This window comes from Lithobates pipiens, unplaced genomic scaffold (assembly GCF_037356315.1).
Source record: "Lithobates pipiens isolate NorthernLeopardFrog02 unplaced genomic scaffold, aLitPip1_a1.2 Scaffold_3, whole genome shotgun sequence".
NCBI lineage: Eukaryota > Metazoa > Chordata > Amphibia > Anura > Ranidae > Lithobates > Lithobates pipiens.
Genome location: NW_027507790.1, coordinates 147,114,492 through 147,137,108, shown reverse-complemented (window position 1 = coordinate 147,137,108; position 22,617 = coordinate 147,114,492). Strand labels below are relative to the sequence as shown.

General features: G+C 43.4%; 1 protein-coding gene across 2 annotated transcripts in view; it reads right to left on the bottom strand.

Moving 5' to 3' along the window:
• The window catches only part of ELL2 (elongation factor for RNA polymerase II 2), a 71,511-nt gene that overhangs the window by 22,818 nt on the left and 26,076 nt on the right, over positions 1 to 22,617 (bottom strand). The window contains exons 2-4 of one of the 2 annotated variants that reach the window (XM_077462362.1): positions 14,316 to 14,363; positions 1,598 to 1,719; positions 528 to 691 (exon numbers count right to left, since the gene is read on the bottom strand). In XM_077462362.1, the coding sequence (XP_077318488.1) occupies positions 528 to 691; positions 1,598 to 1,719; positions 14,316 to 14,363 (334 nt within the window). The remainder of the gene's footprint in view (positions 1 to 527; positions 692 to 1,597; positions 1,720 to 14,315; positions 14,364 to 22,617) is intronic. The other variant, XM_077462363.1, reaches the window with a different exon arrangement.

The following is a 22,617-nucleotide window of genomic DNA, read 5'->3' as shown; positions in this document are numbered from 1 at the left end:
GCAAGTCTTCTATAAGCACATACATGGAGAAATATGTATTCATATATGAAAAAAATAAAATAAAAAAAAATTCTTAATGTAAAATATTTTAAGCAGAGGGCAAATTTAGTAAATTAGTAAGATTAACTGTAGCTCAATGGGGCTGCAAAGTCTTAGATTTGTAGATTGCAACTTCTGGTCGACCCAATTTGCCACTAAACTCAATAGGCAGCTCTGGTGGACAAAGGTAACTAAGCAGTCTGAGAATTACAGAGCAAAGTATCAGCAAACAAGCCACATACATATTGTACTTTGGATGCAATTTTTATTTTTTTTCTTTAAGTCTGCGGTTTATATTTAGCCACACTTGGAAATTACAGCAGATCACGTCATAGGCTGTGAATATCAAAGTTAACAAACAGCAACATATGAACAAGAGCACCGCATCTTCAACTAAACTACCTTAAGCCATGCAGATTGATTCCTAAACCAAATTTTCAATAGAATGCTTAAAAGTTTATCTGCAGTCTCCAATTTACACTTCTTACCTACAAATGGACCACCAGGTTTTATGACCTTGGTGCTACGGCTCCGGGTTTCTTCCTCTGCCTGGGTCATGCGGTCTCTTGTAAGCTGGTAGGAGTCATTAGTGGCACATACTGTAATTTTATCCTGTATGAAACCCAGGCAGTTCATTTTCGACAGCCCCGAGCTTTAAAAGGGGTGAAAAAAAAAATTTATTAAAAAAAGCCACAAGGTTAGATGAGCTTTAGTTTATTACAGAAATTGACAACTGGCAAGTGCCCTGAAGAGTAGAAGTCATCCCCCAGAATCCACTGGAAAACGTTGTCAACCACTTGGTCCCGACACTTCTACTTGTTTCTCCTGCTGACTACTCTCCACGTGACTTGCTTTAAGGAAAATGCTACCAATTTAAGTGTAAAGTGGATGTAAACTACACATATCCTACATGTAACCCTAGCTTGCAACTGTCACCCACTTCAGTAGTAGGTGCCCTGCAAAACTCTGGAATCAGTGGGTGGGTCTTTTTGCTGGAGCTCGGTGGGTGGCGTCAGACTCAACACTCACCTCTACAACTCTCCTACTTCTGAGTTTTGAGCAACTAGTCAAAACTCAGGAAAAGGTACATGACTTCAGCATGCCTAATCATGCTGAGGTGTGGAGCAGCGACAAAACAATGTAGTTTATCAAAAAAATAAAAATAAAAAACACCCACACAGCGCCGAGAGCTTGATTAACACTTTGTGGCAAGACTAGGCACAGATGACTTGACATCCTCTACTGTACTAGGTAGAAGTCTATATTGAAAATAAAATTCTCAGGTTTCCATCCACTTTAAACACAGAAGCCAAAAAAGTGGAGAGTCTTTTGACCCATAGGAATAAGAATTCCATTGCAACCAATTACAAGCCATTTTAATCAGGCTTTTTCTTTACTATAAAAATATCCATCAAGGCAAGGACCAATGCAAATACATTGCTTGGCCAGCCAATAGCCCAGGTAATGTGTATTGGCATAATCAACTACAACCCAAACCGCATACATTCCCATTAGGTCAATGAACAGTTTATAGGTAAAAATGCAATGGGCCGCTTACCTTGATATGGTTTGCTGGATACAGTCAAAGCTGCCTTGAGGGTTATCTTTTCCCACGTTTGACAGATAGAAGTTAAAGTTGTGCATTTCATTGAGGCTATCTGATTTTGGAATCTTGATACACTGAAAGAGTAAAGACAGCAAGGTAATCATTTGTTCAGTACATCTCTTAAAGTATACCTGTCAGGAGAAAAATATGGAGGCTGCCATTACGGGCCTTTTTTCTGAAAATAGTGGTTGTTAAAGGTTCAACACAGTCGTATGCAACACGAGTCAGAAGTCCTCATTTCTATACTTGTTCTGGTCCAATGACACAAAGCAATAAACTCAATGCATTAGCATGATGGGCAGGCAACCAGTAGTTTCAGAAAGAGGAGCAGGAAAAAAAAAAAAAAAAAAAAAAAAAAATACATGCCACACTATTTGTTGGTGTAACAAAGATATTAAACAGATACAGATATCAAAAGTATCGGATATGACTGTCACTACCAATTAATCAATCTATATATCCCCTAAAAACAAACTACAAACCTAGCAGTTTGCTACAGATATTTTATAGAACCAGATTCCACTCATCTTAAAAGTATGATTTAGCCCAGGTTCACACCAAGACCCCTTTCACACCGAGCCGCACCGGGCTTCGGCGGTAATGCGGCGCTATTCGGCTGCTAGCAGGGTGGTTTTAACCCCAGATAGTGGCCAAAAAGGGCATTTTAGCTGCGCTATTCCACCGCCAGCGGGGCAGTTTTAACCCCCCGCTAGCAACCAAAAAAGGGTTAAATCTGTCCGCAAAACGCCAGAGTGGCGTTTTGCCGGTGGTATTGCAGCTCTGTCCCATTGATTTCAACGGAGAGCAGCGGTGAGTTCACTGCTCCAAAGCTGCTGGCAGGACTTTTTCTGACGCCCTGCCAGCGCACCGCTCCAGTATGAAAGCCCTCGAGCTGGAGTGAATGGAGCAGCTGATTTAGGGAGTTCTGCAAAATGCTCCAGTGTGAAAGGGGTCTAAATGCAGGTTTGAAATTGTGCAAGTTCAGCTGAACTCGCATTATTTCAAACCAGCATTTCGGTCAGACTTTGGGGGGGGGGGGGGGGGGAGATACACTAGTTATGGTGAAAACCAGGGATACTTTCACTTTAGAGGAATTTTCTGTTACTTCCCGTTTTGCCTATGGGACACAAACTGATGGAAAATCTTAACTGTACCTTCCAAGCATTATAACCCCCAACCCCGTCACTACTTTTAAAATGAAAAGCCAAGAAGTTGGAGGGATGCGTTTCAGTCTCTGACCTTAATCTAGTCTTCTAGTGGTGGCCGGTTTTGTATACTCCATTTGTAAGGCCAGAGGGAATGGTACCCAACTGCACACTAGCTCTTACTTCCAATTCCACATTAATGGTTTTTAGATTTCAATCTTGGGCTACTAAAAGCTTTCAGACAGGATTCACACCATGTCCACTTCATTTAGCTCACACTGATGGGCGTTAAGTGCTCTTTAGTTGATGTGCATATAAGTTTATTGTTTACAACAGCAGCCAAAATAAATATTTTCCTTCCTTATGCGTTGCAGCATTCTGTAATATGTTCTCGTCCCAACACCTCCTTTCCTGGGTCTGTTCCTGGTTTCCATCATATTAGTTGATATCACCCCACGGCACCATTAAAACCGCTCACGCTTAGGCTGTGTTCACACTTGTGCGATCACAGATCGCCACATTGCATGTGATCTGCATAGCAATGTCTGTGCGATGCAAATTCAGCCATACAAAAACGGTCACACTTATGAGATCTGATTTCTGCACCATTTGACAGTTCACACTGCGATCTAATCTGGGGGTGTCATTAACTTTGCATTGACACCCACAGCGGTTTGCAGATGTCAGTGTCAACTGCCGGCAGGTGACATGCGATGCGGCAACCAGCACTGGAATCGCACTGGTTCCCACACCCACGTGAACCAGGACTTAATGTCAATGTCAAAAGGCTAAATGACAATCAAGGCATTTAAATCCTTTTCCACACTAAAAAGGCAGTCTGCCTGCCTCCAAGACACCCACCCATGCCTCAAATTTGCTCAAAACTACTCAGCAGGGCTCTGTGGCTATGGAGCCATAAAAGTACACACTACCACATATGTTAAATACTTCCAACCAGTACTGATGCACAATGTCTAGACTGTTGACAAACCCTTCTCCCTTGATCAATACCCGACCACCGGAAAGGACCTCCAAAATACAAACTACCATTAGAGGTAACAAACCACGACAAATGTCTGGAACTCCCCTTCCTCTCTGTATAGTGGAGACTAAAAATAGAAAAAACACCCATCGGGTAGTTGCTCTCCACCTTAGCACTGAATGCATGTTGGTCCCACTTTAGGGACTTTCCTCTTTCTTGTCAAAACAATCACTAGAACAAGACTTGAGTAAGTCAATGTAGTGGAGACCTTATAGTGTTAAATACTTCCAACCAGTACTGATGCACAATGTCTAGACTGTTGACAAACCCTTCTCCCTTGATCAATACCCGACCACCGGAAAGGACCTCCAAAATACAAACTACCATTAGAGGTAACAAACCACGACAAATGTCTGGAACTCCCCTTCCTCTCTGTATAGTGGAGACTAAAAATAGAAAAAACACCCATCGGGTAGTTGCTCTCCACCTCAGCACTGAATGCATGTTGGTCCCACTTTAGGGACTTTCCTCTTTCTTGTCAAAACAATCACTAGAACAAGACTTGAGTAAGTCAATGTAGTGGAGACCTTATAGTGTACAATTTAGAGGTTGTAAACCTCACTGTGTAAATTGTACCTATAGGCAAGCCTAGAAGGTGGCTTCCCTATAGGTGCTGTACCGTTTTAGGAGATATTTACTGTAAACTGCGCTCTGAAGGAACGGCCGCCCCTCACGTTATTTCAGGAGTGTGCCGTGACTGGCACATGCACAGGAGTGACGTGACACGGCCACGGTGTTTCGTCAGATTAGTTGACCCGTCAGATGATTTTGTAACAGAAGCGATGTTACGTCACGGCCATCTTGGTACACCCTGCACTGGGCTACAGTGAGAAGGCAGCAAGCAAACATTTGTACACCCACTGGAGTCTTGCATTACAGTTATTTTTACCAGTAAACTGAGCTTATATAGAGAAATGCGATATTTAGAAACCTGTCTGACGGTCGATATTGAATTGTAAAAGCAGCGGCAATCCTGCTGATCTCACAGGTTTGCCAATCTGACAGAACATTGCTGCTTTTACAATTCAATAGCAAAACAGTCAGATGGATTCCCAAATACTGTATTTCACTATACAAGCTCCGTTTACTGGAAATTTTTTATAATATATATACACATACACATCTATATCTATATACACACACTGAAATGCAAGACTGGTGAACGTACAAATATGTCTGCTTGCCGCCTTCTCACTATCCTTACTGCGGCCGAGTGTACCAAGATGGCCGCAACTGAACGTCCCTTCCGTTAAATTCTGACAGGTCACCTAATCTTATGAAAAAGACCGGCCAGTCTCACAGCTGGAGTCCGTGGCCCAGCAAGGAAGACGGGCAAAGATGGATGCGGCCTGCAGTGGGGATGGCACGGGCTTCGTTTGCAGACAAGTGTCACATAATGTGCTCTTATGCAATTCATACAAGCACATTATGCCTTTACTTTGCAGGGAAGGAGGAAGAAAAACCCACCAAGGTTTACTTCCTTTTTAAGATGGCTACCTTACTATAATAGCACTACCAAATGAGGTAAACCCAAATGCTTTATTTCTAGGCCTCTGGTGTATTCTAATCTACATTTACAGGAGTAAGTCATTTTCTGTATCTGGGGCAGTTTTATAACCCCCCACAGCACCAACATTTTGTTATTTTACTAATTAAAGAAAATGCCTTGGTTTCTAGGGGGAGAATACAATATCTTATAACGGCATTCTGTTTACCAGCATCCACCATACAGGGAGGTGTTCTTTCCAGCTACAGTGCTGCACTATCGCTCTGCCATGTTTCTGTTACACCGTTTCTGTTCTGGCACAAAGAACTGACTCTTTAAACACCAATTAAGATCCCTTCATATGAATACAGTCAGAACAGTAGCTGGCCAACAGCACTTCCCATTCTCTCTGGAGAATGTAAGGGGAGGGGCGGGGGGCTTGTACATGCTTCAAGAAGGGTTAATTCAGGCTAGGTTTCAAACATATCCTGGAAAGCTTAAGCAATAAAATAGCCAAGCACTATCTGATGGCACATAAACAGCCCTCGGGCTAGAAGACCTCTGCAGTGCCAGAGCCATCATAAAATCTTTAAACTTCATGTTCTTTAAAACCAGATGAGTCTCTAATGCAATTAACCGGAACAGCATAGCACATAAAAAAAAAGCCACTCAGGAGTTTATTTTAATGTATGTATGCTTGGCTCTAGGTCAGCAACTTGGTATTCAATGCTGCCATTCCCAACATGTAGTGGGAAGTGTTCATTGCTAGGCTTTGCAAGCATTTCTCCCCCAAAAAATAAAAATGAAGGGTCCATAAAGTGGTTCTAAAAAGGCTCAAGGTTTATGACCTTCATGCTGGTAAAGAAAAGCAAATACACAAACACCAGCGGGTTGAGGGTAAAAAAAAAAAAAAAACCTGGCAGAGCCCCGCATCTACACAAGCAATGTGGATGCAGTGATCTCCCCTGCTGCACTATTGTATTCTGACAGCGGGGATTCTCCTCCCCCAAATCAGATTGTACAGATTCGAGGTGTGGGCTGCAAGTCCTGGTCAAATACCGCTTTCCCAGCATGACCTTTTCCACAGAAGCTGGTTGTTAGACCAGCGTCTGTTCAACAGAGCAGTACACACATACCAAAGTGGTCATGTGTGGTTGAGGGAATCCATTTAATGTATGTGTGTTGGATGATTTAATATTGCTTTAAGGCCAGATTATGTTCTGTGCCGTGAGGAAAGTAGATGTTTCTGTAGATGTAAGCCCTTATGGGAATTGCCTATACCCTCCCACTGGAAAGGCAGTATTTGGGAACTGATGCAAGGAGGGGGCATGGCTTGAACGGAAATGCGTATGGAATCCTTGGCAGCTTTATTAGCAAGAATGACGACTTTGTAAAAGTTACCAAGTGAACATCTGTACAGAAGACACTTCCCCTTCCAAACAATACTCTTAACAAGACATACAGATTGCAGCAATACAATAAATAGCAATCATGTTGCTCTTTAAATAACTTGCATGATTTGCTCCAATTATTTCTAATAAGATTTTCAGTGGATGCAAAAGATTGCCCCCCTGCTAAGACCCTGGGCAGCCAGTCTCCATCCCACATTCCTGCTCTAGCACACACAAAAAAAACACAACACACACTTCACTATAACTGGAAGGAAAAGAAAAGAAAACATACAGCCCGCACTGCAGAAAGGAAAATAGGGCCACTAAACAATTAGAAAAGAACCTATACTGTAACAATAAGGCGGAACGTGCTCCTGGGCAGTTAATTAGAGGAATGTCAAATGGAGATGCGTAGAAAGCAGCATCAAAGGCCAGACAAAACCTGCTGTGACTGCCTTAGAAGATAGTCATGGCAAATGTAGTCACAAAAGATTATCAGCCTTTCACAAACACAAGCAGCACAGAAGTCTTTCCAAGAAAAGCAAGGTGTCAGGCAAATGTGGAAGGGAAGTGCAGCTTCATCCTAGAGCTCAGCACAATTCTTCATAGATCACAAAAGCCACAATAAGGGAGCTGGAAAAATAAATGCACACTTTAACCTGTGAATTTTCTACAGCAAACCAGCTGCATCGCCTTTACAGACCTTTCCAAACAAACTCAAGGACTTCAGGAATAAGCAGCACTGAGTGTTTGTCCGAGATACAGGCTATACTGGAGGAGCTGTTTACTATTCCTATTTGTTGTATAGAAAGGACAAGTGTGTGAGGGTAAGAGGACAGCACGGGTCACCAAGTTCTTTCCTGCTGAAAGACGTACTGTTCCAGCCTGGATCCTCTTATGTTTGCACTGATGGAGTCTGCAGGAATTTCAGGGGTCATCATCAGCACATGCACATCACATGGGCACAAGACCAAGGCTGGGCCATTAACTGGAATCAGTGGGTGCTTGGCCGGGACCAAACAGGTAAAAAAGCACATTTACATTGAATTTTTGCTTTCTCTGGCCATTTTTAAGCACTTGTAACCGAACGCAATAGGCAAAATAGAAGAAAAGGAACTACGCTCTAGAGTGGCGATAAAGTCCAGATAATTTTACCCTAAAGTGGTTGTAAACCTCAGGATGTGGAATATTATCACAGCATATATCCCTCTTAAGTGACTACTTGTCTCAATCCAGAGCACCAAGTGCCATTTCTGTCTGTTAACCTGTTCCTCTACCATTTGCAGGAATCACTGCTGACAAGTTTTCCTGACACCAACAGAAACAAAGGTGACAGGGAAGGGCGAGCCAGTGATGAACAGCCTCAGCTCTGTTCCTGTGTGCAGGGGGGGGGGGGGGGGGTGCCATTTCCCTCCAATCAGCTCTCCCCACTGAGATCTGCAGTGTAAAATTTCTGGAAGTTCAGACAAGCTGTGTAAATTATGCACTTTGAGTGACTGTAGAGAAGAGAAGGCAGATAAACAGGTACCACTTATGAAGGGGTAAAGTTAAATTTGCGTAGCAATTGAGGCCAGTTAGTTACTTTACTGGGCATTTGTAAGGGCTTACAAACACTTAACGCATTTCTTGCATTAAAGGAAAAAAATTAATAAACACCACACACACACAAACCACCCCAAACCCCATCCCCTCTCCCCTGAAAAACACTTGTCTGGCTCCTCTTTCAATCCAGTGCAGTACCGTTCATCTCTCAGGAGACCCAGAGCGGCAAGAGCTGCCAGTCAAATTCTGTGGAGAGGGGAACAGAGCCAAGCTGTGCTGTATGCCTCTACCCACATGGCTTGCTATGGGGCACCTGCTAGAACAAGTAGAGTGCCGGCGGGGGACCACTCTGTGCAATATTGCAGCACAGAGCAGGTAGGTAGAATAAGCTCTTTTTTTTTTTTTTTTTTTCACATTTTAAAAAGGATTGCCCTTACAACCACTGTAAATCTGAACCTCCAGAATAAACCAGCATTGTCCAAACACGAGATATAGGTGTATTCTTAGGCCTCATTCACAATGGCACTTCTGCATTTATACTTTCCAGATCAAATGTCTTGCATCAAGAAAAGCTAAACTTATGTATCCCAGATCATGTTCCTTTGTTTAGCTGTTCCAGCTTTAAAGCAGGTTTAGGCACGTTTACATGTGTCAGGTCACATTGCTTGTGTCATCAGATCCTGGGTGCATAATTCTAATTTCTATAAACGCAGCTAAATTGACTGCACCTAAATACAAAGAGGGCTGGCACCGAAAAAAAATAAATAAAAAATAAAAGCAATACATGCATTTAGGTGTGTTCACAAATGTCAATGCATATAAAAAACGCATTGGGGGTTATTTAATAAAGGAAAATCCACTTTGCACTCCAAGTGCGCTCGTTTTAGATCCGAGGGGGACATGCAAGGAAAATAAACAGCATTTTAGCTTGCACATGATTGGATGATAAAATCAGCAGAGCTTCCGCACATTTTAGATCTACCCCTTAGATTTAGAGCGACTGCAATTCCAAGTGCACTTTCAGTGCAAAGTGGATTTGCCTTTCGTAAATAACCCCCAATGTGTAGTTTTCCAGATGAGTGTTAAAAACCCCAGACTGAAACTTCCTCTGTGCAGGAGTTTCCTGTAATAAAGACCGGTCACTCTCGCTCCTTACGCAGAGGGGCTTTTCTTTTGTGGCAGTCCCCTCCTGAAGCTCTATGCTGGCAGCCTGTAGTTGGTGGACCCAATAGGCCCCCCTCTTACAACTCTGCACAAGGACATCCCATTGGACAAAACACTTTGGACAGAGTTCAGCATGCCGATGTCACACACTGTTTGGCCTAAGAAACCTAAGTTTGGCGTCTTTTGTAAGTCGAGCCAGCTTTTATATTTCTAGTTTTTATGGAAAAGGTTATGCGCTATTGAACTTTTCTGTTGTACTTTAATTTCTCTGGGGTAAGTGTACAAACCAACGCCTGAGAAGTATCCAAGATGCCTAGCTGTTAGGACTTGAGCGCCTATTCACCTCTGATGCTGTGAGGTCCTACTTTGTGGCTTTGAGGGATATTTCAAAACTTTGCCTCGTATCTGACAGCCAAACTTGGCGCACAGTACAGACCATAGTAGCAGTGGTGCCTACAAAGAATGTTCTCTGATCTGATAGGGAAAATATTCTCAAATGTCTTCTGTCAAAAAAAATAAAAAAAATAAAATAAAAAATAACACTGCTCGAAAGGGATAGGCCTCAATATAGAAGCCAGAGCAGACCTTCCATTTAACTTGCAAGACAACAAATAATGTGAGTGGTTACAAAAGGGATGGAGCCTGTATACCAGTGTCATTGCAGAAATGGGCCTAGGGTACCACCTTTAAGTACAGGCCATATTCCACAACCCCACCATTTGTTAGTAGCAAGGCACAACGTTACCCACTGCTAGTTTATGTGTCAGAATACATTTAAATAGGGTAGCTTAGACAGCTCATTTTACGCAAAATAAACCATAGTCGGTGTTATCTGTTCCTTCAGAATTGACAGGCAAAATACACGCGGCTTAAAGCTAGATATGCACATTAGGATCCAGAAATCATAACCCAAATGATACGCTGTCCCCACAAACACATCCGCTATTCTTCATTTACTAAACAGTCACATGCAAAGTTTCTCTTTTGCTAGAAAGACTTTAAAAACTGAACCTGGCCAATCACAAGCTCTCCCAACATGTTCTCCAGCTGCATGCAATGATATAGATGTAAATCATATAGGATTTATACCTGCAGTTTTATCAGTACAAGTGTGGATCTTTAAAATGACAATATCAGGGATAAAAATAAAAGGCTGTTTAACTAGCACACTGGACAAAAAAAAGCATGCCAGCTAACTTCAGTAAATAGTACAAGCAATAACCAGTCAGACATTCGATTTCATTGGTGTTCCCAGTCTGCCTAAAAGTTAAAATCTAGGCATGCATCTTTATTGCATAGTTAAAGTGGTGGTTAAGCCACTACAATAGAAAAACGTCCTATCCCCTCTGTAACATAACAGTATGTGCCCCCCCCCCTTTTTTTTTATATAAGGGGAGGGGGGTGGGGGGGGAAGAGAGGACAGAGCAGGCTGCGGGTGATGGAGGCACAAAGTGACCATGGTGTCAGGGCTCAGTTTACAGGGGGAGGGTATAGCCCAGGCAGGATCAGTCAGATTTTTCAGGTGATAGAAAGGGGCCAAATTACACAGCACTGTATTTTTTTTTTTTTCTTTAGGATAACAACCACTTTAAACTGGCCATAGACCAAGTGATTTTATTACCTGCAACTATGGATTGCAGGGGGAAGAAAACAAATAAAAAGCTAGATCCTCCTCATCAACACCGACTGTTGAGTCATTGTGTTCTTCCAGGGGCAGGAGAACATAGCAATTCCCAATAGCAGCTATAACAGCCTCTAGCAGTAATTGCATGTAAAAAGCCAACAGGCTGGTTGTACCAAAGATGATTCATCGATTTGGGTACATTCAGCCTGCCCTTACATGGTTCGAATCTCAGTCAGGCCCCTGCTGAACTAGTGAGATTCTAACCCTCTATGGCTGGCCTTACGATGGCCCAGCTCAGACCAATATACAAAACATGCATAACTCATACCTGAGGGACACATGTGGAAGAGAACAATGTAGTATTTGGCACAAAAGATTGCTGATCTTTTTTGTCTTGCGCTAGATGGCTCCCCTTTTGCATAGTGACCATAGAGTTTCTCACATGGCACTGCTGTTCACAAAATGCCTTTTCTTTTAATGAAAACAGCGTTTGATTTAATGAGGTGGAGAGGCAGGTCAATGACAAAGATCTCCACTTTGTCCAATCAGAGAATGCCTTGTATTCATTAAAGACATTTTGTGAATTGTGTCAATGCCAAGCAAGAGCAGAAAAGCCACAGAGAACCCTGAAGCCTGCATTGATCGCTGTAGTAGCAGTGACCACTATGGGGGTGGTCACCTTCCACAACGGTCCCTTAAATATTAAAATATGCATTGTTACAAGTTGGACTATTGTAACTATGCAATGAAAAGAATACCTGGAGTTCAGCTTTAAACATTTGAATTGACTCCCATAGGTCAACACCGCTCTGGTTAAAATACTGACACAAAGCCCAATCAATATTCACTACATACAGGCAATGCAAAAACTGGCAAAAAGCCACATTTCAAGATCTGCAAATAATGGTTAAAGATTTTAGCAATGAATCATACCACTCAAAAAATAAATAAAAATTAAGAACACCGACATGTCTAATTAGATACACTATTGATTTACTAGAATATATGTTCATGAAAAGCACTTAGCTAGTTTGTAGCCTTTCGTCATGGAAATTATCTAGTGTCACCTAACTTAATGGTGACAACGCATTTACAGTAATCTTAACTTTTATGTATAGCAAAAGACACCTTTCAATATTATAAAGACTAGTGAAGGTACACACACACACACACACCATTTTTGGTGGATCTTTTCTGTTGAATAGAATCTGCCACTTTACCCATATAGGGAAAATGACAGGTCGGCTTGAATGCCCATCTCTCTTACTCATATGCACCGCTAATGCTCCATTTGTTTATGCAAGCCCTCAGAAATAGTTAGTACTTTCCACAGTGCCTGTCCCCCCCTTCCTCCCATAAAACATCTAGTTCACAAGAGATGCAAAGTTGAATGCAAGCAGTACAAGTTTTTGAATTACTTTCTATTGGCCTCTGGCAGTCTACAGCAGAGCCTAAAGAGGGGGGAGGGAGAAGCAGCACAAAAGCCAATTCACTGTTCTATAGTGCAAGGAGCGTGCCAATAGAAGGAGAGAGCAGAATAACAGATGTGCCCATCAGTCTGCGGCTTCTCCTTTCATGGTCTAGTCAAAGTGGTGGTAGGGAGGTGGCCCATAAGAGTGAAACTGCAGCATAGCTAGATCAGGTTCTTTCACTGCCCAAAATCTGCCCAACTATGCAGCAAAGCTGTGTAAATGATGTACAGAAATACAAATCCTTTGCCATGTAAAAGCTCTCATATGTACATTAGCTGTATGGAGATCAGATAATTTAGGGTGGCAAAAGAAAAAGTCAGAAACCCACGCAGGACCTGTATTGGGATGTAGAAGCCAATCCCAAGTGTTTTTTTTTTTTGTGAGTACTTCTAAGAACATTACGAAATATCCATGTATTTGAAACAGGTATGCAGGACAGGAATTACAAACCGTGCTTACATATGCTCCCTGCATCTTCCAACATCTATACTAACTACCCTAACTACCCTGTGGAAGAAACAAAGTGTATGCACCAGTTTTCATCTTCCCCAGTCATGTGATTGGCTCCTTTCTGTCAGGCAGCACTTGCTGCAAGGGAGAGGAGGGAACGCCGACAAAAGATGGGCCTATGAGTGATGTCACTGCTCAGGCATTACAAAGTCATTGAGCGCTCGATCATCCCCCCTGAAGCTGACTGACACAGGGGAGACCACATGACTGGACCACAGTGGTCTAAGAAGTATATACATTTTTCTTGGGCAGGTTAACAGAACCCCCTTTCAAATTATTAAAGTTGAAGATCTGGTTGAAAATTGATCTAAGCTTTAGCCTGCTCCCACCCCCATTCTAAGTCCCATACAAAACTAATCTGTAAAGTAAAGATGTGTAGACTTACTTAATCTAGGGTGCCCCGTTCCAGTGATTTGATCATCTAGTGGCAGCTTCAGGGGAGAGGAGGGACGGCAGACGAATATCTCAGTGAGTGACAGCACTGCAGCCGTTCAGACTGCTCTCCTCTCCCCTGAAGACGGCTGCTAGGGAGATCACATGACCGGACTGGTGCATGTTTAGATTCACAGGCTAGTTATTACAGAGCTTGAAATGGGGGGGCTGTTTGAGGGGGGCGGTTCTGGCAGGCTTAAGTGGTTGTAAAAAGGCACAAGGCTTTTTATCTTCATGCATGAAGGTAAAAAAAAAAATGTGTGCAGCAGCAGCACCCCCAGCCACGTCCATGAGAGCCTTGCCTCTTCAGGGTCACTCCTGATGCCTCCTGCTGCTGTCAATCACAAACTCAGCTCTGTGTGTGAATGGACACGCAGGAGCAGTTGAGCTTGGATGCCCCATAGAAAGCTGCTTGCTATGGGAGTGAAAGGGAGGAGCCAGGAGTTCCGGCATGGGACCCAAGAGGAGGATCCGGGCCACTGAAAAACCACTGCACAGAGCAGGTAAGTAGAACAGGTTTATACATACACACTTTACAATCACTTTAAGCCTCGATAGATTTAGACTAGACTACTTTAAAGAAACTCAATTCTGGCCCACTCAATCCCATTTGCACAATAGACGCCATCCTACAGGCAACTAGGTTAATTGTGAACCTTGAAGCGAGACTGATATGACACAGATGGTATTCATAAATGGTCTAGTGCATGATCATGGTCTTTAGGAAAATAGGGAAATCTGTTCTGGAATTTAATAAACTCATGACTGGTATGCAAAGCTGATATTTAGGATTACCAACGGTAAACTGCTTTCTTTAATGAAAAGGCTTCTACACAAAAGGCAAAAAAGGATCAATACTTACTCCTTGGAGTCCCTGAAATTGAATGGATGGTCGTGCAGGTACTGAATTCTACAAAACAGACAGAAAAAAAAACCTAATTAGACACGCCTACTGTCATTATGGTCAACTATAATTAGTCTACCCAAAACCATTCCCTCTTACATCTCGTTTTACTTTACAAAGAATGCTGCAGCAGTAAAGCCAACTACCATGAAAGCAGAGGACTTCAGCAGCCAAGTCTTTGGTACCCCAATGTGGCACAGATACCAGTGGATAAGTTTAGCCCATCAGCATCCAGCTGGTGCTAAAAACAATCCATCCCAAAAAAATAAAAAAAATAATATAGCAGGAAACACCTAGTCCTTGGCATCCACAGCAACTATTCAACTGACTCCCGAGTTCCACATCTCAAACCCCCCCCCCCCCCCGCAAGGATTTGCAAATCGCAAGCCCATATTTTATCCCCTATCTGCCCCTTCAAGAGGCTTTAACTGCTGGCAGGCGGGCATTTCAATCATGTGACCACTGATTGACTGTCACATGATCTGAAGGCTCCCGATCACAAGCATGCATCGGGAGCTTTCCAGTACTCACCAGTCACTGTGCTGGGAGCACGCTTTCAGCAAAGTACCGCATATATGCATGCAGCTGCTCGGTGTTAAAAGCCCATCTGTCCAGAGGCCGCATATATGTGTATGCCCGGAAGTGATTAACAAATAGAAAAAAAAAAAAAAGGGGGGGGGGGGGGGTAGAAAAATGCAGCATTTTAGAGAAACAAAAAAAGGTAATGGAGTTAGTTGGGGCAGTGCAACAAAAAGCTGGAAGCTGCTGCCATTCAAGATTACACTTTAAACAGTTTTTGGAAGAACATTTGATTGGAGCTTTTTTTTGTAAAAAACCCAATCACGAACCACACGCACAAAAAGTCTATTGCCTGGTACACACGGTGAGATTTTTGGATGAATGATAGCTTTTTTTGCTTGCCAATCTCAGATCAAACCTGAAGAGTTTACCAAAGTCACAAAAATTGTGTGATTGTCCGATCGCATAAACCGTCATGATTGGCTCTTGAAAGCCCTGTACCACGGATCCGGTTGTCGTACGATCTCTTTTTGAAAGTTTTTTCTTAAGATGGGGGGGGGGGAGATTGGGGGTCTGAAAGTGGATGTAAACCCATCATCCTTTCTAAACTACTGCCATAAGGGTCATCTATAAGGATATGCATGCCTCATGTATCTTTACCTGTCAAATGTCTCCCCTCTGTCTGTTATGCCCCATACACACTATCAGATGCGTCTATCCATGCCGTTTGTCACAGATGGAGAAATCAAGTGATATCTCTCATTCATCCTCCCAGGGTTGAATTTGAGAAATCTAAAGCCCCGTACACACCATCAGATTGTCTGCTGAGTTTTTCCTTCAGATTTACCAAAACCATATAGTACAAGGGCCTGCCTGATTGCATACAAATTGAAACTCCTAAGGTTTGACCTCATATTATATGGTTTTGGTAAATCAAGGAAAAACTCAGCAGAAAAACTGATAGCGTGTATGGGGCTTTAGGAGAACCGAAAAACTGCAGATTCTGTGGGCGGGTCTGTTGTCTGGAGATCGGTGGGTGGAGTTGTGATGTCAGTAGACTCCCGCCCACCTCTACACTCCTTGTCAATATGCATATTCTCCTTTGTATTTCTTGCACTGAACTTCTGCTATGATCTCCAACATCCAGTGAAAAGACAGGAAAGTAACCACATGACTTCAGTATGCCAAATCATGCTGAGGTGGGGAACATCCAATTCTGGCAGAGCAGCAGAAGGAAAGGAAAGGAGTGGGAGGGAATTAAAATATAATGCATGTCTCTTAGGCCCCTTTCACACTAACGTCCCGTTCAGGCCCGCCTGTCAGTTTTTCAGGCGGACCTGAACGGGTGCTCCATAGAGCTCTATGGAGCGTCGGATGTCAGCGGTGACATGTCCGCTGACATCCGACCCGCTCCGATCCGAAAAAGTGTGACGGAGGAAAAAGCTATTTTTCCATCCGTCTGCGGATCGGATCGGATGACGACGGGCACTGCGGTCCGTCGTCATCCGATCTCCCATAGGGGAGAGCGGCGCTGTGACAGGTCCGTCCCTGCACAGTGTGCGGAGACAGACCTGTCATCTTCCTGCTCAGCGGAGATCGGCGGAGTGATCCCCGCTGAGCAAACGGACATCCACGGGGCGGATCAGAACTGATCCGCCCCGTGTGAAAGGACCCTTAGGCTAGTGCACGAGATATGTAAATCACCTGTCACTCACAGCAAGGGGGAGGAGTTGACAAAGTTTCTGTTTGTCAAGATTTATACCACTGAACAATAAAAGAGGATTGCTCAGAGATGGAATAACTGTGGCAAGACTGGGCTCAAATGATAGGAAATCTTATACTCTACATTAAAGAGGGATTCCACCTACAAAAAAAAAAAAAAAAAAAAAAAAAAAAAAATATTAAAAGCCAGCAGCTATAAATACTACAGCTGCTGACTTTTAATAAATGGACACTCACCTGTCCCGGTTTCCAGCGATGCCGGCAGCTGAGACCGATCGATCGCTCTGCCCTCGGCTGCTGCCGCCACCATTCTAGGTGAGGGAATTAGGAAGTGAAGCGAATCAGCTTCACTTCCCGGTTCCCTACTGCGCATGTCGCGCAGTGCAATAGGAATTGTCCGCGCTGTCTCTGAGACCCGTGTGTGTCCCAGCAGACAGCGCGGCAGGACAGGAAATGGCGTAGACTCCCACGGGAGTCAATGCCTGGTAGTGGGTGTAAATACCTGTCTTTGACAGGTATCTCCACCCCCCCACCCCCCTGAAAGGTGCCAATTGTGACACCGGAGGGGGAGGGGGGGTTCCGATCAGCGGAAGTTCCACTTTAGGGTGGAACCCCGCTTTAATGACAAAATTTTTTTTTTTTTTTTTTCGGGTTTACATCCACTTTAAGGCCTCATGCACACTGTTTGACTCACAAGCAATTTATGGTTTTCTACTGTGCCCACTGGCTGCATATATTGTGTGCTGCACTAATGCACTAATCTGGGCATCATGCAAAAAGTGACTAGAACAACTGTCACCATAACACAGTGAGAGGCTTTGTGCACATATACATTTTCAGTAAAGAAACAGAAGTTCAAACAAAAAAAATAAAGAATAAAGCAATTAGGATTATGCAGGATGCATACAAATACACTGCAAAAAGGGTGAAGGATAACCAACAGTACAACCAGCTCAACTGCCTTAAAGAGCCATGTCTTGCACTCCATAATATACTAAGACTCACATTGGATAAGTCAAGACGATAACTTTTCGCAAGGCAGATCATACATTATGCACAGGTGGGAGGGAAAAAAAAAAAAAAAAAAGAAGGCTTGATTACTCCATCAATGCAATCCACATTGATGGGTAATCCCTCCTGCTGTGCCATTATATTCCGACAACAGGAGAGGTCTTCCAGACCTCAGAGTACAATGATCGCTGACACTAGCTATAGCCGCTGGCAGTGAGCGAACTAAGTCAATCAATAGATCGAAAATTGAGGAGCTGCCTCACTGAGAAGGTTACGTTTCACTAAGGACCCATGCACACTGGGCAAAATAAATAAATAATGCTGCGCTTATACAGGCTTGTGGGAGTGTTTTGTTAGCCATAGGGCCAATTAGAAACCCATCACACTGGCACGTTGGGATGGTCCCTATAGAAAGGTTGATCAGCCTGCTGTCTGCAACAACTTTCTAAAGTTTGAGAAATCCAAGTATGGGCACAATTTATACTTTTCTACTGTCAGAAAAATAAAAATCAATAGGACAACCGCAGCAGCAGTTTTTGGCGAAAGACATTTTTAAAGCCTTGCCATTTGCTAAATACAGATGTAGAGAACTGTAAATTATCCATAGAAAAGATTTGATTGGCTCAATCGGGCTGCTAATATTGCTGATCAGTCATTAAAACTGGTGCAATAAAGGTCTCCCTATTGTGTGACCTATACCTACAGGACATATTCCACTCCTGTCAGCCAACAGGAAACAGAGGTTACAATTCACACAGGCTCACCAAAATTGGACAATAGACGATTGGAAAAACACTGCCTGGCCTGAAGTCTTGGTTTCAGCTGTGACAGTCAGATGGTATGGTCAGAATTTGGCATCAACATGAAAAGCATGGATCCATCCTGTCTTGTATCAACAATACAGGCTGGTGGTGGTGTAATGTGAGGGATATTTTCCAATTGAGCATCATTTAAACACCACGACCTACCCGAGTATTGTTGCTGACCGTGTCCACCCATTTATGACTACAGTGTACCAATCTTCTGATGGCTACTTCCAGGAGGATAATGCACCAGGTCACAAAGCTCAAATCATCTCCCCACTGGTTCCCTGAACAGGACAATGAGGTCACTGTACTCCAGACACGAGATCTCAATTGAATAGCGCACCTTTGGGATGTGGTGGAATGGGAGATTCACATCATAGATGTGCAGCCAACAAATCTACAACTGCATGATGCAATAGGGACCAAAATCTGAGGAATGTTTCAAACACCTTGTTGAATCTATGCCACAAAGAATTAAGACAGTTCCGAAGGCAAAAGGGGGTCCAACCCGGTTATAGCAAGGTGTACCTAATAAAGTGGCCAGTGACACAAACGCTGCAGCCTTACACTTTACTAAAGCTTGTGCAAGAAGCTAGGAATACTAAAGCGGTCACTTCCTCTTGGAGGCCATAAACACAGATCAGGGAACAATCCGAGAATCTGGTCTTCCTGCTCTCTGGAACAATGACACATTTCAGTAGCTGCCAAATCCTTTACATTTACCAAGGAATACTTCAGGGAGGATACTGAACTCCTGCAAAGGACTGGCAGACAATACATAAGCAGGTTGTAGGACAGGGCAGAACATATAACCAGTAAAAACAGAGGCTAAGTGAACCACTCTGATAAGACATCTCCCAACAGCAGGTCAGCAGCCAAATAAAACAGGCTTGTACTTTGGAGTGGTAACATTACCTTGTCGTCAGCCTGCAGTACATTTCGTCAGGTGATCACATTGCGAAACACCTAACAGCACAGTCAAGCAGGGGGACTTCTTTACATGTCTACCAATTTCATTTTACCTTGTTGAGAAGTCCAATCACAAACTCTTTACAGTCCTGTACTATCACGTTAATATTTCTAATGGATTTTTACATGAGGGTGCCTCAAAATTCATCCAAATCCAAGAGATTGTAAAGTGACTCTTCACTGCATCCAAACACCACAAATGTAAACACTCTATTTAAATTAATTTTTAATATTAAAAGCAACATTCCCCCATCCCTCCACGTTTTATTTTGTTGACAAATTTCTTAGAACCAGCCCCCCCCCCCCCCCTGAATTTCTGGCTACAGCCATTTTGAGTAAGGGCATACGATTCATGTAGCATTTACTTCATGGAATCCATCGGCCCTAATCTCAGGTGTGCAGGCAGGAGGGTGTGCTTAGCTGAGAAAACCCCTCCTGAAGACTCCTGGGATGTATAACATTTTGCGAAGGCCTGAAAACTTGGAAGTTATGGAAGAAAAAAGTTTAAACACAAGTAAATATGAGATACTGTCCTATCCATTTACTAATGCCAGCAGGATGAGGATTAAAAGTAATCAATGTTGATTGGGAGAGCAAAGTTCCACTTTAATATGTGGAAACTTTGGGCCTTGTTCACATGATTCTACTACAGCGTATATACATGCGAGGGCAGAGTTTGCCAGAAGGATGCATAGGTGTTCCATACAACTCCATGCAGGCAGTCCCATTCAGGTCAATTGGGATACAGACTACAATGACATGGTCTGGTCAGAAGCCGTGCATGCACACATCTGTCAAATTGGGAGCAGAAGCTGTGCCTGCAGTCGCTGCATCACAACCGACATGAATGGATTCCCTGCATGGACTATGAGCTTCTTTGGGGGGGGACAAAGGGATTACCGCTCCAGCCTCTCAGACACACCACAAACATATATCCCTAATGAGACACTCAGGTGCTGGCTCTGTGCAGTGTAGAAAATAAAAAAGTTCCTGGATGGCCGCGCGTCAGAGGAAAAAAATAAAAATAAAACCCACAAAACACCCAACCAATCCCCTACCTGCCCAACATCATGCTATTGTGAATGGGGGCTTAATGGAATCATGCCCCCTGCCATGCCACAAGTCGTAGCCACATCCCAAGCACCTTTACTTGTGCTGAGGAAATGCATATAACTAAAAAGACTGGAAAGTGCAATAAGTCAAGAGCTTAAACCACAGTGCTGATTAGACAGTGTACCACAGAACAGATGTTTAGGTACTCAGCCGTTGTACTATTTGAGTAACTTCTGCTTTTTAAAATCATTGTATACAAGAGCCAGCTGCCCAACCTTTAGGACCAGTCATACAATAGTGGCGTTGGGGAATATGCGTCAGGTACCTTTTTACACGTTGCAGCAACCGCCAAGCATGAAAAAAAAAAAAAAAAAAGTGAAAAATGAACATGAATGACACAGGATTGTTTGAAGATTCCCACTAGTATCTTCAGACTATGGCCAGCTGCTCAATGCCGAGCCAACAGACACGTCCCACATGCTCATCTTACAAAAAAAAAAAAAAAAAAAAAAGTACCGTGCCAGATATTTCTAGGTAAATGGTCTCAATGGATACTTCTAAAACTTCAAAGTGGTTGAGTTTAGTTAAAGAGAATGCAGAAATATGAGCAAGTATGTTTAGAATCTTACTTTACTACAGATCTCTAATGTGCAGAATTTAAAACACTGGATTATATGGAGCACATAAGTGGGACATGTTCCAGCAGGTACTGGGCTGTGTGTACGGCCAACTGTTCAATGGGAGCCCCCCCCCCAAGAGGGCATGCTGGAAGCAGCAGCATTTGATCAGTGTATTCTGATGGGGTGGGGACCCTTTGTTGTCAGAATACGATAGCTCAGTGGGAGATATACATTGTATTGAGGACACCTTCATCCACATTGTTGGGAGAATGGAGTCAAGGTTTCTCCCCCCCCCCCCGGGTTGAATGAAAACCACACTGATGATTCAGGTTAGGGCCACCTATGGAGCCCACCACTGCAAAAATTAAAAGCCAGCAGCTACACATACTTTATACTTTATATTTTAATAGGACACTTACTTGTCCCGAATCCAGCGATGTCGGCACCGGAGCGGATGCTTCCATCAGCTGTTGGGCACTGCCGCTGCCGGTAAGGGAACCCAGCAATGTAGCCTTAGGGCTCCACGCCGGGAACCCTACTGTGCATGCACAAGGCTTGGTCCCCTTCTCCTACTGGCTCTGCGACAGGGGAAGGAGGGAGCCAAGCGGTGACGTCGATAGCCATAGCCCCCAGAAGTGGGAACAGGATACCAGTCTTTGTCATCCCACCCAAGGTGCCAAATGTGGCACTGGGGGAGGTAGAAGACAAATGAGTGGAAGTTACACTTTTGGGTGGAACTCTGCAGAGAGTTCTGATTGGAACGTTTTGGCGGGCTGTCAGAACACAACAGCTCAGCGGGGGATATCGCTGGACTAATCATGATTGAGCTGAAAGGTTTTTTTCTGTGCAGCCAAAAACTGTAGAGTGTACCCGACTTTACTCTGTTCTGCTGAGAAAATCTAATGGTAACTGCATGCTGCTTTATCATACATTGTCTGGACTGTGCAACTGGATGGAAGAGCGGAGTCTGAACCTGTCTGCCAGTAACCTGATCTCCAGCACGTCTCCTACCTGACCTTTTAGAAACACTACAGTTCAATCACCAGCCTCACTACTTCCATTCTAAAGTACATACAGTTTCTCATCTGCTAGGGGAACAATCGCTATAAAACGGAGAAAGCGTATCAAGTCAGTCGAAGTGCCAAGGCTGGTTAGAACTACAAATAAAAAAACATGAACTGTAGATAAATACAGTCTCTGGACAGCAAACTTTGATAACTACACAACATTTGTTCTCCTTCAGCAGTTCTCTTTTCTTTGGACAGATAATGCAAACCCCTAAACAGGATTACCAAAGCACACAAAAGCAAAGTCTGTTGTATGGCTGCCCTGATAACACGCAGGCACCTCCTTCTCTTCCCTTACAACATACTGCAGTTAGACTACTTGAATGGGTTAAGCCTGGACTCTGAAACCTGTACATTAACTTGTGCAATGTTTTCTGTCCTCATGCAGAATCCTGTGATAAAGGAGTAGAAGCATTCAAAATATAAACACAGGTGCTTGGCATATAGGTGGTTAGTACAATGCAGAACTTGTACCACTACTTTCAATGTGTTA